Source organism: Pezoporus flaviventris, unplaced genomic scaffold (assembly GCF_033815535.1).
Source record: "Pezoporus flaviventris isolate CSIRO_AGI_PZ_B2104156 unplaced genomic scaffold, CSIRO_AGI_Pfla_v1 ptg000041l, whole genome shotgun sequence".
Taxonomy (NCBI): Eukaryota; Metazoa; Chordata; class Aves; order Psittaciformes; family Psittacidae; genus Pezoporus; species Pezoporus flaviventris.
In genome coordinates this window covers 7,161,898-7,177,631 of record NW_026892589.1, presented here as the reverse complement: position 1 = coordinate 7,177,631, position 15,734 = coordinate 7,161,898, and the positions used below count along the sequence as shown (strand labels likewise).

The window sequence follows — 15,734 nt, the reverse complement described above, 5'->3', positions numbered from 1 at the left end:
TAATCCCAGGTTTTGCTGTGTATTTAGCTTGGATACATTATGGTGTATCTCCAATAGCAATTGCTGGTGAGAACTTTACTTCCCTTGGAAAACACAGTGAAGTCTTAGGTTGAAAAAGCTCTATAAATGTAAAACATTTGCACTATGATGTTAATAGTGGTATTTCATTAACTTCTTACCGATTAATGGAATTATAAAAGGTTTCCTCTGCTTTTTGTATATTAAACAGTAGACAGTATTTTGGGTTTTCTTGGGGATTTCAGACTGTAGAGTTGACTTTGCTGACAGCAGCCTTTGCAGGCTGGGAAGAGGGCTGTGACAAAGAATTCAGTGAGTAAATTATCTTTCCGAATTGCCAGTTTGGAATGTAGCAAGATGTCAGATCATTTTACTTGGTCTTTTTGCTTCTGGCATAACTGACCGCTAGATTTCAGAAAGGGATTAAAAGGGGCTAATGTATTTCATGCTTTTAGTTCAATACAGCTGGAATCCGGAGATGCTGTTTGCCAGTTTATCAGTCTTCTCTACAGTTTTCTTTCTTCTTCTCCACAACATTTTGGGAGTGGGGTGAATGCCACCCTTTAGACATGTATTGCTTCATGTCTCCATTGTATCCAGATTACATATGCATATAAATTAATATATTATATATGCTCATTACAACAGGCAGCTCCTGAAACTGAGCTCGCAGTCAGAGTCAGTCTAAATAATTTCCTCTTGCATGATCATGTCATTACAGATATTAAGGACCAAGTATTCTGACAGTTGTGCTCTGAATTACTTAAAAAAGTGTCAGTAACTGGAGGCTATTAAAAAGCTCGGCCTTAGATAGCCAAATCTTTATAGATATTTACAAATCTTTAGCCAAATCTTTACATCTCTTTGCAGGGCTAAAACATTTGTTTAGGGTTTGAAGGTTCACATGTTATTGCAGCAGACAGACACATAGTCTGTGTGTAGTAAGGAACATGGCCTGCCTTTTTGTATGGGCTGCATGGTGAATATGTATAGGTAAGGAACATGGCTTTTATAATTTCAGTTGCTGACTAGTATGTGCTCATCAGTTTTTAAACAGCATATGCTCTTTCTGTAATTTATTCACAATATTAATGAAAAGACCAGATAACCCAGGCAAAGCATGGGTAGCCAAACAGGTGCATAGGTTTGTAAGAAGGGGGAGAATGGCTTGGAGTTCAGGGCAGCAACATCAGAACTCAAAGACCTAGAAAAAAAGAAAGAAGAAAACAGGAAGTTTTCGGAAGACCTATAAGGAAGCTTATATGCTTCCTGTAAGTACTCTGTTACTTGGTTTTCTGTTTTACTTCAGATGAGTTAGTTCCAGCTTCTCAGTAATCAGTGGGGATTTAGTTACCTAAATAAAGAACCTGGTGAATTTGGGTCTGAGTTTCTCTTCGTTTCATCTCCCAGTCTGCAAAACAATGCTGGTAGCATTGCATTGCCTTGGAGTCAGAGCGGATCCTCTCATGGGAACAGCATAATTACAGATCACAAGGCAGATTTTTGAGGAGTGGTAGCCAAGTAAATAGGTTTCTTGATTTGGAAAAGCAATTCTGACCTCAAGAGTTGTAACAGCTTTGAAAATCACCTGTCAAAGATATACGGATATCACATTCATTGCTATTGTAGGAACTGCAGTACTTCTCAAAGCAGTATATTAAGCCTGATAAGCCTTGCTTATGTCTTAAATTCTCAGTTGACCCAATTAACCTAATTAGTCATGTTTGAGGGTGGACAAAAACATGGGAGTCTTACAGAATTGAAGTATTCCATGTAACATTCTTTGGGCTTAAATACAATCAGAATAATGCATGTTTACTACAAAGAATTGAAGTATCAAATCCGTTTCAAGTCTTGGCAGAGCACTGTGTCCAGCAGCTTGGCTATTACTGTAGTTCCATTCAGTTTAATATATGCAAACCAGCCTGTTTCAGTAAATTGCAGCAATAAAACTTTTGTTCCAGCAGCCAAGTTAATCATTTGACTCTTCAGTGGAATGACTCTGTGTTTCCATGACAATTGGATGGGCTTATGATTGACACACATACAATTAAAATCTGACCTTCAAAACTGTAAATTGCAGAGACCTAATGAAAGCTCAGTCATATTCCTAAACAACTTGTCATGAAAATAAGGTTATGTTGTGACTTCCCCCAGGAAAGGTACTACAGCTTGTAGGTCTCAACACCACTGAATGCAGCAGAGTAATAGCAAGATTTATTGTGGCCTTAACCGTAGGTTTTGATCCCACCTTAATGTGGACTTTTACTCTCTTATTGATTTAAACCACTGTGGCTTTAGTGATTTCTTTTAATTAACATCCACAGTGGAATTCTGTAATTCTTGGGCAATCTAATTTCCTATTGCCCTCCTATAGAGCTGTTCATGGCTAACAGAGAAACTGTTAGGGCTTTTTTTAATAATAAGGTTATGCATATTCCAACTCTAAGAAAACATATGCTATAGCTTTACCAAAATTTACAAAAATTTATGGACATTTTTGTGAACAGTTAAGTTTTATTTAATAACATAACTTTCACTTTATGTTAATAAAACTCTGGTACAATTAATCAATGTAAGTTAATAGCATGGATTCAGTCAAGTATATTTGCTTCTGTGCTTTCTTTTAGTACCTGGGTGGCCTCTGGAAGCATGGAAAACTCCATCTCCCTTTCTAAGGGTCCAAAAAAGTAAGACTTAGATGAGGCCCTGAGGGGCTAACAGCTTGTTTTATTTTATCATGGAGACATGTTTGCATTATATGAGCAGCTTAATATATAGAAGCTTTGCAAATGTTCTTTCTGCCTACTCAGGGCGATTACATATTCTTGACATCAAGTAAAATATTGTTCATTCATTACAATTATTCAAGCAAGTCACAGACAAGTGTATTTCTGTGCAGTTTTGCAAGGCTGATACAGTGTCATTATGTCTGATACTATACTTACAGGATCCATTTAATTTCTGGCATATATTTTGAGATCTGAGAAGCACCCATGGCCTGTGACACTGTTGTGACTGTAAATCAAAATATTTTGCCAGTTTCCAAGGTATTTATATGACATATATTTTATTTTTCTAATAAATAACTAGTCAAGCTGAGGTTTTTTTGAGACCAGTACTTTAGGCCTCATCAGCCCTTAGCTGCATTTTTGATGGCACAGAAACCAGAGGCATTACTGAATCATTCGGGAGGAATAATATAATGAGAGAGAAGACTAGCGTCTGAACATTCATGGTCTGCCACAGCCTTCTAATGATGGAATCAGACTGGAAGCTGGTTTGCAAAGTCCCACAGAAGTGTCGTGACTGTGTATTTCGGTTGCTTAGCTGCTTACATTAAAAAGCAGGCATTTAGATTAAAAGAACAGATGTGTGGCCATATTCTGTCTCCTAAGTCTGAAGATTATAAATATTTAAGATGCAAATAGGACTTGGGTGGCAGAGTATTTGCTTCTGTATTTCTGACAGTTAGGCTTGTTCATCAGTTTTATCACACTTGCTGCTTGTTAGGAAGACACTGCCCAGGATGGCAGAGCTAAAATTAGATCTGCCAGCTTTTTTACCCCATTGTGTTTTCCCATGTGGTCTTACTCCCCATTCTGCCTGTAAGCTTGAGCTGTAATGAGCAGTATGCTTTGACAGAAAGGTTCTGTAAAGCACAATACCTCAACTACATCTGAGACCAAAGAGATCAAGAGTGCAGCACGTTGTACCCACACTTTCAAATGCTATGCCACCGTTAGGTTTTCTGACCTCTTCTGTTCTCATTTTGTTTCTCTGTTTTGGGAGCACAAGGAGAAGAGTTACATAAAAAACTGATTAAATAGTTATATCAGTTGTATACTGATAAAGATATAAATATTAAAAGCATTGCAGTTTCACACTTACTAATTTTACCAGGCATGTTGAGTTAATCCTACTATCAACATGAATAAGCAGGAACAATAGCATGGTGCAGATGCGTGTGAATTGTTTACCTGTTTAGTTCTCTTCTATTAATCACCTGTTTTCTTTCCTGACCTAGTGGCAGCTCTGTAGGACAGACTCGGTGTGTGCTTTCTTCACTGTTAGCCTTATTTTCCTTGTTTTCCTGCTTGTGTGTATTTTTTTTCCCCTGCTTGTTTTTCCTCTGCCTTGCCACAAAGAAAGTTCTTTGCAGTCACTAAATCAGTCATCAAAAACATTAATATCAGTCCATTGCTACTTCGTACCTTCAAATGTTTATCAAGGGAAGTTATCACCGCAGCCACATGGAACACATACACCAAGAGGGATGGATACAGGGATTCAGGCACTACTGCCAGGGATTCTGACAGTTCTCTGGGTTTAGCTCCACCTGCACCTTGGCACATGCTCATTGCCAGTTCACACTTGGCACTGCCGCTTCTGTTTAAGGGGGAAACGTGGGGCTCTCAAGCGCTTTTCCTTGCCAGTGTTTCTGTGTTCATCCCACTCACAAAATTTATTTGGTGTCAGTGTGTTTCGCTGCTAGGCTTTCTAGCATGTGCTGTACTCTTCAACACTACCACTGTTGTGTTTGGTTGGTTAATTTGGCCTTTCAAAGACATCTTTGGTCTCCTGTTTGTGTCTCTGCTAGTAACAAACTGCAGTGTTTGGGACTCTGAGGTCAAGCTGTCACTGAACTGGATTAACCAGGTTACTGTAATTGCCAAATTTCTAGGGATCTGATCTGTAGGTTTGTAAAAATAGGCAAATATTGAAGTAAATGTACTTTTTTTCCCTTTATTTTAATACTGCCCTGTCGTACTCTCTCAAAATCCTAACACTCTTTCTTGTTTAGGTTTTTTCTAGCACATCCCCCTCGATATTTCTTAGAAAAAGCAAGAAGTTGCTTGAAAATAGCAGGAGGTCAGAGTTTTGGGAATATGATTTGAGTTAATCTCCCTTCATTCACCTTAAAGATAAATGTAAAACCATGTGGGTCTAAGAAATTGCTTTGAATTCTTTACAGCAGGATTGTAATAAATTTTCTATATCAGAAGAGCTTCAGTGATATATGAAAAAGGGATGAGAGCAACACCATAAAAAGGGAAACGGTATGGCAGAGCAACTGATTTTTTCAGAAGTGTCTGAGTAACCAAATTCTGACTGCTTTCACCTTTTTAATCTTTTTAAAAGAAGAGGCTGAAGCATTTTTTAGTATTTAAAGACCAAATTAAGCCCAACAAACTGGTTCTATTTTACTATGATCCTTATTAAGCTTACGAACTGAAAGGACTAGGAAACAATCTAGTTCATATCTGTATTTACTGTGCTTCAATTAATACAAGATTATAGGTACTTCCACAACCTTTTGCGAACGTGGAATCACACACTTCTGGAAGCTGATATTGCATGTTTTAGCTGCTTTTGTTTGTCATGGAAATTGGAAAAACTGCAGTCATGTATTTGAATAAGTTGGTGTGTCTTTAAATAGCCTGAGTAGAACAACTGCCGGTAACCTGAATGTATTAAAATGAAGCATACAGCTTGTAGGAGTTCTGGGACCTGGAATGCAAATATTCTTTGTATTTCCTTCTTCAGTAAGCTGTCTGCTTTGTGTGTGAATTTCCAGCTTGCCAGGGAAGGTTACTCAGCTCTGATCTGTAACAACTACAAATGATTGATCTCTTCTGTCCTTAGATATTTTTCTTAGCTATCTCTTTTACCCTCATAAAGCAATGAGTTTGGATGCTATTTATACCTTTCTCTGCAATTGTTTTTTTTTGCTTTAGATTGCTGCAGTGCTTCACCTTTAATTTTCACTTTGCTTTATCAAAGCAATTTGTATTAGTGATCTTAACCTATGCTAATATAACTCTGTTCTGTGTGCATGACTGAGTAGAGATGCTACTTTTTCTTTTAATGTGAACTTCTCCCTTCAGGTCATTCATCGTTAATGACTAGAACTTATTATTTCTCAACAACGGCAAATGGAAACATTGTTATGCAATTAAATAGAATATATTTAATTTTTGTGTAAGTCAAGCAGACATGCTGCACGCTTTCACGATCATCTAGATCGTGATTTCACATCATCTAGATCAGATTTCACATCCTTGCAATTTGTACTAGCCCAAACCTCATTGGTGAAATCAGTGCTTCTCTGGAACATAAAACAAAATTTCAAGAATGCCAGCACATCTGAAATGATCTGACTGCTTGTTCCTTTGTTTTCCTAACCATTTGTACGTAGCTTTTTGGTTTGGGAATGCTCATTAGGTTTAGCTGCATACACATGCATCCACTTGGTCAGGTTTCTGGGAGATGTGTGCATCTCCTACCGTCCACAAGAGTGCTGTGGGTTCTGCAGGTTGGCAGGATTCAGATTCAAGCTAGTTTTGTGTTCTTGTTTAAAAAAAAATCCTGCTTCATTTAAATAACTGTAAGAGTTGGAAATGGACAGAGGCCTCACTCGATTGTGTTTCTTCCTGAGGATGAGAGGAAGGCATCACTTCTGTGTTAGTTTTGCAATTCAGGAGATTGGTGTCTCACTCATGGCTTTGACCTTCAGCAAACTGTCATTCTCTCTGCAATTTCTCCAGTCTTACCTGTATTTTACTTCCCTTTCTTTTAACTTTGTTAGCATATTAATGGTAACCTGTCTATTTATATAGCAGAAGGTCTTAACACCAGTTACAGGGTTTAGGTACCATTGTAATGATGACTGCTTAAAGTACTCTAGTTGTCAGCACAGACTAGTAAGACTGCTCAGTACAAATATGGATTTATGGAGAAAACATAGTTCTTAGGTTACCCTGTAATTTTATTCCCCAAATACTAGTTGTTAAGCATTCTTTCAGGCTGGTTTTCTTCTTCTGTTTGGGCACAGAGAGTGTCCTCAGAAAGAACTGGACATTTTTCAAGTACATATTTTCGGTAAGAAATTCCCCAGCTTGACAAAATATCTGGTAACTGCCTTTTGTTCAGAGTTGAGACCTTGCCAGCTTAATTGCCAAGGCAATAGATGTTAGCCACTGGCAGTCAGTGCAGCAGAATTAACATGCTGGAATGATGTCAGATCAACACAGAAACATCTGACAACATTGACTGCAGAGTACTTCTGGTTATTGTAATCCTAATGAAACTGTTACAGCGTTGTGCTGGTTTATAGCAGCTAATCTATGTTGTATGAGTACAGCAAGACGTTAACTGTGAACAGCAGTTTTCTTTTTTGTATTAAAATTGTCAACAAAGATTTCCTTTTTAAAGTTTACCTCTAAAAATTCTAACTTGAGTTGGGAAGTCCTTGCTGAAGGAGTTAGTTAACAACACTCTTAGCTTTATAGTTCGATTGTACAATAAATGAGTTTAAAACCCAGTGAGGTAGCCATGATGTTCATTATTAAACTTTCTCCTCTTCATCAAAACATTTTCAAATAGGAGCCAAATGGGAAAGGTTAATTTCTCAGTTCATTTCATCTAGAATTTCAATTAAATATGACAGTGAATTGCGTAGGTCTCCTCCAGCAATTCAAATACAAACCCTTGGCTGAGTTCACAGCTGAAGTCTGCTGTATCTTGTGTCTTGCAGTCAGTGTTGAACTTGGCTGTTCACCCACAAATTCAACCATTTGCTGCTTTCCTCTTCTCTCCCTTACTTTTGAGATTCTTTTTTTCTTATTTGCTTTCCTTTGGTGTCTTCTGTCTTTCCCCCCTGCACAGGGGGCAATAACCCTGAATTAGGAAACCTAGCTGGAAGCCATTTCTCACCTTCCAGACTGTCCATTGGACTACCTGATTGGATAGGAAACTGTAATGCTGAAGTCAAGTCTTCAATAAGCAAGGATCATTTCACTATTTGTGATTTTTGTGGCTGGGAATGGATGCACTGAACCACTTTAATGATGTTTATATCACTTGGAAACATTAAAATTAAATTTTGTCATGTAAATTCGCTCTATGATATAGTTACTAATTTACAGGAATGCAGCTAGTAGTACTAGTAACTAGAAACTGCTGGTTTGTTTAGGAAACAGCACTTCTATTTTCTAACAGAAGCTCCTCTGGACTGCCAGTCCTTGCACAGTAAAAATGTTGGTGTGGGAGCTGTTACTGAGTGATATTTGTGTCCGAATGGTGATTCAGCCTAGATTTAAAAAGTAATCTTGGATTTTATTACAGCCATGGACCTAAAGCTTTGTCTTCAATGTAACTCTGCCACCAGCACTTGCTGTACTTGTCCATTATCGCTTTGGTTGGTTTGATAGTCTGGAAGGCCCCACTTGCACTGCAAGCATATTGTGGGCCAGTATCTCTCACTTTTGCCTAGGAGGAGTTGAGCTGAGGTGTATGAACCTAGCTGTAATTCAGCTAAAACCACTGAATCCTGCAGTGGCCCTTCAGAAGATTATAAATATGTGATTTTGGGGTAATCATATACTCAGGCATACACAACTCCCAGGAAGAAGAAGCAAAAGCATATTAAGAGGCTCTTGTTGGTCAGTCAGTTAACTTCAGTGCTGTTGTCTTGGGGTTTTTAAGCACCAGTTCCAGGCCTAACTGCAATTTCTATCCAGGCTGAAGAGTCATGGAAGTGATTACAGAGCTGGGTCTGAATTGCTCTATAAGAAGAATTTCTTTCTTGAAGGCTATAACTGGCTGCAACCAGTTTCCCTCAGTTACTGTGAACTTCACTGGCATTAATATTGCATTATCACTGACTTTGGGATTTAATTGTTTTTCTTCTTTTTGTCCAAGATTAATTTTCATTATAAATTTTTGGGAGATCACCTTTGCCTCCCATTTAAAATGAATAAATTAATCCTGTTTCTGTAGTACGTAGAAGGTGACTTTTGCTACCCCTGTGAAAAGTTCCTGTATTCCACTGGGTTATCCTTAGGATACTGGAAAACAAAAGCAGGTAATTCATCAGCTAAATTAAATGGAACTCCGTAATAGCATGTAATACAACAAAATTCCTTTCCAAATTTGTATAAAAGGTGATGAAGTGCTGTGTTTTAATTTAATTGTGTGTGATGAACTCTTATGGATATTAGGCTGTGAAGTTTAGAATTAAATTTTTTATAAAAGGTTACCAGTGACAGGGTTTTTTGCTACCTAATTCTTGAAACACTGTTGTCATTAAAGCCTCAGTTATTACATATATGTGCAATGTATATGTGCACTGGTGTGGTATTAGATTCTGTGTGTACCTGTTTGTTTTTCCATTCCTAGATGTCTGTGTAATGAGAAATATTAGGAAAGTAGTACCAGCAGCTGTCAGTGGGCTCTTGATAGGAAGATTATTGTGCATTAACTTTAAAGAGTTAGGGATGTATAATTCATGGCTACTTGGTGGATTTTGCAAATCTCCCAGTTGTGTACAGTTGCTAATCTGGCTGACATGATGGAAAACAAATCTAGGAAATACTGTCATTTAGGTTTGCAGCAATCGAGCAACTGCAGTTTTAATGCAATTTCTGTTTGATGTTTAGGAGAAAATCCTATTCCTACATTAAAAACACTAAACTGTCTGGGCTTCTTATAAATATTAATTTACTGACATGTCTGTGACATTTCCTTCAGTAGAAGGGATTAGCTTTAATTTTACTTGCCTGTATCATAGCGCATTGTGATGAATCACTATACACTGGCTTTTGTAGTTCTGTGTTTCATAAATTTTCTTTTAATATGCCATGTCTTTGTCAGCACACTAACGTAGTTGAGGAAGTAGGTGCATCTTGTTTGCCAAAGTTAGTTCAGCTATTGTTGCCTTAATAAATGATTTACACCACTGTTAGTGTGTAATGACTTGAGCAACATTGTACATTCTCCGTCCTGACATTTAAAAAAGCCACGATTCTTATCTATGACATGTCAGTGTACTGATGCATAGGCTCTTTACTGCTTTTGTAATATGTATATAAAATTCATTGGCAGTAACTGCTGTTACCCAGAGCATCTATTTTTGAAAGGTCTGTGTACCTACCCATGTTGACAGAGCTGTTCGGAGGGTTTGTAACTTCCTGGGCATTTTGCCACTGCTTCTGTCCAAACTTTGTCTGTGTTTGTATCGGCTGGTTTCGTTAATTGTTGCTTACTTGATGTTAACATGCTGATTTACATTATAATTAAGAATGAGTAGGAGTTTATAAAGCAACTCCAAGCTCGTAAGTAACACCAAAATAATGCTGGTTTTAAATAAATTTCTCAAGATAATTGAGTGTAAATATTAGAATATCAAACAGCTTGTAGTCCGCCTCTTTAGGTGGAAAGCCTTGAATGAGTGTTGCTGCTAAGTGCATTGTGTGGTAGCTGTGTTTGTATCACATCTTCAAGTGGAGAGACCTCACTTCCATGACTGTTTCATGTGTTGATGCAAGTTGTGACAGAGTATGTGCCCACATACTGAGTTGTATGATGTAGATACCCCATGTTTGCCATCTGATATCTTATATAAAAGCAGAACTGCGTTGTCAGTCAGAATCTCTTACATTTCTCTGTGAAATGAAGTAGCAGTTCAGCAAAAAAGGATAAAAGGTGAAGGAAGGAGGAGCTTAGGGAAAAAGAATTCCTTCTCTCACCTCCTTGTCTCTTGGTTAACAAAAGTAAATCACAGCAGATGCAAAATACAGCTCAAAGGGTACTATTCAGTTCAGCCTGTACTTCTGGTGATTTATCTGTGACACAGCTCCTGCCAAGAAAAACATACAAGTGGAGGGTATGAGCTTCTTGCAATCAATACAGACAAAGCATGGACATTTAACTTGGGCCAAGTGAGCTCTTTTCCATTGGTCTCTTTTCCTTTGGTGTAACTCAAGTTGTGCTGTCTGTGATACATTGCTATAAACAAGAAAACCATTTGTTCTTTAAGGCTGATTTTGGGCTCTAAGTGTGTGGTGAGGGCTGTAGCTATGAATCTGCAGGTAGTTTTTCTGTTGCCAAATAAATTACATGACCCAAGTTCTTTATTAGTTATTTTAGTGTCAGAAATGCCTGAAAGAAGTTCATCTGAGTGACAGAAGGAGGCAAAGATACAAGCTTTCTGTTCATGCCCTTGGCAAGATTTTGCAATACGTGCTTATGGTAGTATAGGAGCCGAATTGACAAGAAGTCTGCTTGTCTATCCACACCATTTTATTGTGTCTCTCACTTAGTTTGGACTTTACTGCTTGCCTCATAGTTGGCAGTTTTAATTGCACCTATTTCTATGCGTGTCACTGACAGCCTAGTGAAGTGTGAAGCAAGGGGCCAGGTAAGCCCACCAAACTAGGGGGTCTGCCAATGCTTCACCTATCCACAGGCTGCTGCTCACACAACCAGCCATGCACTAATCATTCTGGGTGCATGTTCAGAAGCTTTTTGAGTAAGGAACCAAGAAGGTGTGATGAGTGCATTACCACCACATCCCAGGCTTAGCAGATGATGCAGAATAAGACATTAGGAAACAAATGGTAAGACTGATTGCTACAGTACTTTACATCACGCTGTTTACGTAAAAATACTGCTCTGAACACGTGCGATGGTGCAGTGTCAAAGTGTTATTGATGCATCAAAAACTTTCCTATGGTCCTATAAGCTACTCAAATTCTCACTGCATTAGAAAGTTTTAATAACTAATTATGTTCACCAGAGTAAGAAAAGAACGAAGTGATTAGGATGCAATTGTGGAACTCACTGAATGGCAGGAAATTGTTTGCTGATGGATGCTTTACTTTCCCGTGCATTTTGCAGTGTCTGTGTCTTAGCCTTCTGTTAAGTTCCTTATTCTGAAAATATTTATCTTAATTATTATAGCTAGAGACTAATTGTCAAGTTCCATTTTTTTGGTCGTTTGTTAGTGAGCAAACATAAAAGCACTTGGAAGTGTGAGCGGGGTAATTAGTTACAAGTGAGAGAGAACAAGCAATTTGAAAAGGCATTACAGGTTTTTTCCCACCTTTCTCATCTGAGAGCTGTAAGATGCTTGATTAAAATCAGCAGTAAAAATACCTCACTGGAATGAAGCAGTGTTTTTGTGATGAAGTACAGGTGTTTTATTAAATGTCCTGTGGTCCAAGCTGGTGGGTTTCCCCCGCCTCTCTGCTGCACTACAGGTCATGCTACCAAATGGACAGCAACCATGGTTGAGAAAGGACTTTGCAAGATAGTATGAATCTTAGCAAGCTTCAGGCTTCCCAGAATTTGAGGCTTAAGCTCTCAGCTGTATAAACCAACACTTGGTTTCCCAATGTCAGACCACACCCATGGGAATGGGATGCGAATGGCATGGTTTGTCAGCATTAGCTGATCCAGTTGTTTGTCATAACCCACACAGTACATTAGGGACTGTTGCTCACACAACTACGTAGAACAGTACCCGTCTTGCTAGAAGAGATAGCCTGTGTGGTTTTGAATGTCATAACTCCTGCTGATCCATCTCCTTGTTTTACCTACCATGTGGATGTGTTATTGGCAACACATACTGATTAAAAAAAGGTTAAGTAGCCCACAGCCATAGATGAAGGTTATAGTGGATCTGGGTCTTACCCACGATGTTCCAAGTCAAGACAAATGCCTTGGGCTGCTTGTCGCCTTGATTCTGAATCAACTAAACCAAAACATACTGTTGGAAAAATAGGACTCTAAAATCAAGGGAAGTATTTTTCTAGTAGTTTTCTTCTGTTCCAGGTGACACTAAACGTAAATCATGAATTATTTCTGGCTTAAAAATGGGGAATATTTTAATAAAATACATAAAATTAGCCTACTTAGAGGAGGAAGTCATATTCTTGTTGAGACTAAAGCTAAAAGAAGTTAGGCTTCAAAGAAGCCCTCACCTTACCTCAGAAATGTATAGTCTTGTTTTAGCACCAGTTTGGTTACAGTGCATCTGCAGGGTTGAAGGGTTTTTCCTTACAGACCACTGATACATTTATTTGGCCTTACTGTACCTTCCAGTCAAAGGAGGAGCAGACAGAAAGGGTCTAATGATGAACCTGTGTTGCAGGCTGGATGGGGAAGGGTAGTGGAGTGGCATGTCTGGTTTATGGGTAAACTTTAGCCTGAGTGGAACTAAGCAAGGATGATCTGCAGGAATCATCTACTTGAAATGTTCCTGGTCTCAGAAAGAGGAGGAGACTGGGAATCTAAGACAAAGGATCCTGCTTGTTATCTGTATGAGAAATTTCTAGGATAAGAAATGCTGTAATGGGAATACTACCTGAAGCTCAAACAAAAGAATGAGATGTTGAAAAATGCAGAGTTCTTTCTGGTGACTTTCAAAGGTGAATGTTCCTGCCCTAATTTCTTATGTTTCTTGCTCCTAGAAGAAAAAATGTCAAATGGGATGAGGAGTATTTGTGTAGCCACAGTTGACATTTTTGGAGTCACTAGATGGTATTTAGACCTGGATGACTAAAAATGCTATGGTGTATGCTTATGCAGGAAACATTTTTGGCTTTTAAATGTATGAATCAGTGGGGAATTAAATATGTATCAGATTAAATTCTAAATTTGGAAATGTTTGATGTATGCACATACGGATGGCACTGGGACAGATATCAAGAGGACTGGAATTGCTCGTTAGCCAAATGAGCTCTTCCTATGGAGTTCACTTTCTATACTCCACAGTTCTGTGGGATTTTCCCAAGGTCTCAGGTGATGGTGGAATAGCTGTTGGAAGTAACCCTTTCTTTGTACACCAGCATGACTCCAGAGGGGAAGGGGAGACCGAGGAGAGATACAATGAATAGATTTCCACTGTATTATGTTGTCAATTATTTAAAAATAATTTCTTCCTTCTTTCCCTAGATGGAATATAAATGTCTTTTTTGTTGTGTTTCATTGTGTCTCTGACAGAGTTATCATCGAACCGAGGGAGAATTTGTATCTTAAAGCTACTACAGGAAAGGAACACTATAAAAGGTATTGTTTTCTGCACTTGCTCATCAAGTATTTTGCCGCTTTGTTATTATGCGTGTTCTTAAATCATTGTCCTTTTATTAAATTATCTTTACACCTCCCAAATTCGTTAGCTTATATGCTATTGAAGGCCTGCTAAATTTGCTTTACAATAGTGGTTGAATGGTTGAGAGGCAGAAAGTAGGGAAATATACCATGAGAGCTGAGGCACTGAGGGTGAAATTCAAGTGCCTGATGAGGTATACAGGGATGACAGCTTTCTCTTTTGTGACTTCAGACCATCTCTGATTGACATCTCCCTTCCTTGTTTCCCATAGAAATCCTCATTTCATTTCATTCTACCCCTGACAGAGCAGGGAATGTCTCTTACTGTGCGACTCCTTTCTATGGCCACATTTACAGCAGGTGGACTCTTCCTGTCCTAATCGGAGCATTCCCTTCCTGTTCTCATCCTGTGCTTTCCTAGAATGTACCTGTACCTGAACAAGCTTTAATGAAAGGCTGTGATTATGTCTTGCATTCCACCTCCTTCTGCAGTAAGGGCCATGCTCTTAAGATGTGTTTTCCTCTCTCTATTCTCTCCCAGCCAACTATGTCTTGGCTTTTCTCTGCTTGCTTAAAGGATGACCACAAGCATTTTCAGCTGCTGTGAATTCAGCTCAATGCTTTTGTCTGCCTTTTAAATCTGGAGGCTTGGTGGTGAATAATGGGATTAAATATTAAAGTGCTCTGTTTGTTTTCCTGAAATATGACTCCCTTCTGTGTACTGCTTTATTTTTCTCAGTGTAGGTGGATTATAGTTTTAGCCAAGCATTCTTCGAAAATAATCCTCTGAATAACAAGTATCATGTTACTGTTTTTTTATGAAGTTCTTAACATTTTAATTTGATTGGTTTTTAAATTAAACATTGTCCCTTTTATATCTGTCAAAACTGAAGGTGTGTATAGCCCACTTAAAGTCCCAAAGCTGTTTGTAGGAAGGATTCTTAACAGTTTACATTGCGTTCACTGTCTAAACTGTTTAGTACTTATCTCTGTTACTCATACGGTCTTAATGGAATGGCTTAAAAGTGTTTATTATAGCTGGAATACATTCCTGTTTATACAGTGCAGGATTTTAATTTTGATAGAATAGAGGGGCATTTGTTTTAAGTATTTGCAGTGGTTACACAGTTAAAGCAAAATTATGACTTTTCCCCACTCAGCGCAGTGATCAGCAGAATGGTTATTAGAAAAGGGATGTTTGAATAGAAAATTGGTTCTTGGAGCAGATTGGAAGTATTTCTGCTTCCAATTAACTGTAATTAAGCACTAGTGATAGTGCGTTCCTGGAAAGAAGAAATATTGATGGGTGATCTAAGCTAGAAAAAGCATTGAGATTTAGTCAAAGATAGAGAAGCAGGATAGCCTTGAAAGGAATGAGGTCAGTGTCTAACTACAGCTCTTTGGAAGAAAATGATCTGTCCAAAAGACAATTGATAATGACCCCCGAAATCCAATACTTCCTTGAATTCCTACCGATTTGCAGATCAGTGTCAACCTCAGCACAAAAGACATAGTTTAAATGTGATTGTCTAGTTGAAATGGGAACTTATTATAAGGTCAAATCCAGAAGAGGTTTCGCAGGCATGAAAAGCAGGATAGGCGAAAAGGGAATCCCTAGAGGTTCACTGTGTGTGTTGGTATGTTGCCAGTGCCGAGGTTGTGGGGACCTCTGCCAGCCTCCCAGCTGCCTACAGAGCGGAAGGGAAATACGGTACCCCTGTGCTGTGTGAGCAGCTGTAGGGTTGCTGACTCATAGCAAGCTGCTTGACTGTGTCTTCAGAGCCACTGATGGAAGAAACTTGCAGAAAAATCTCCCTAACTGA

General features: G+C 38.5%; 1 protein-coding gene across 1 annotated transcript in view; it reads left to right on the top strand.

Annotated features, from left to right (window-relative positions):
* The window catches only part of ARVCF (ARVCF delta catenin family member), a 282,629-nt gene that overhangs the window by 81,661 nt on the left and 185,234 nt on the right, over positions 1–15,734 (top strand). Inside the window, exon 2 of the mRNA XM_061465619.1 lies at positions 13,804–13,869. Within this exon, the coding sequence (XP_061321603.1) occupies positions 13,804–13,869 (66 nt within the window). The remainder of the gene's footprint in view (positions 1–13,803; positions 13,870–15,734) is intronic.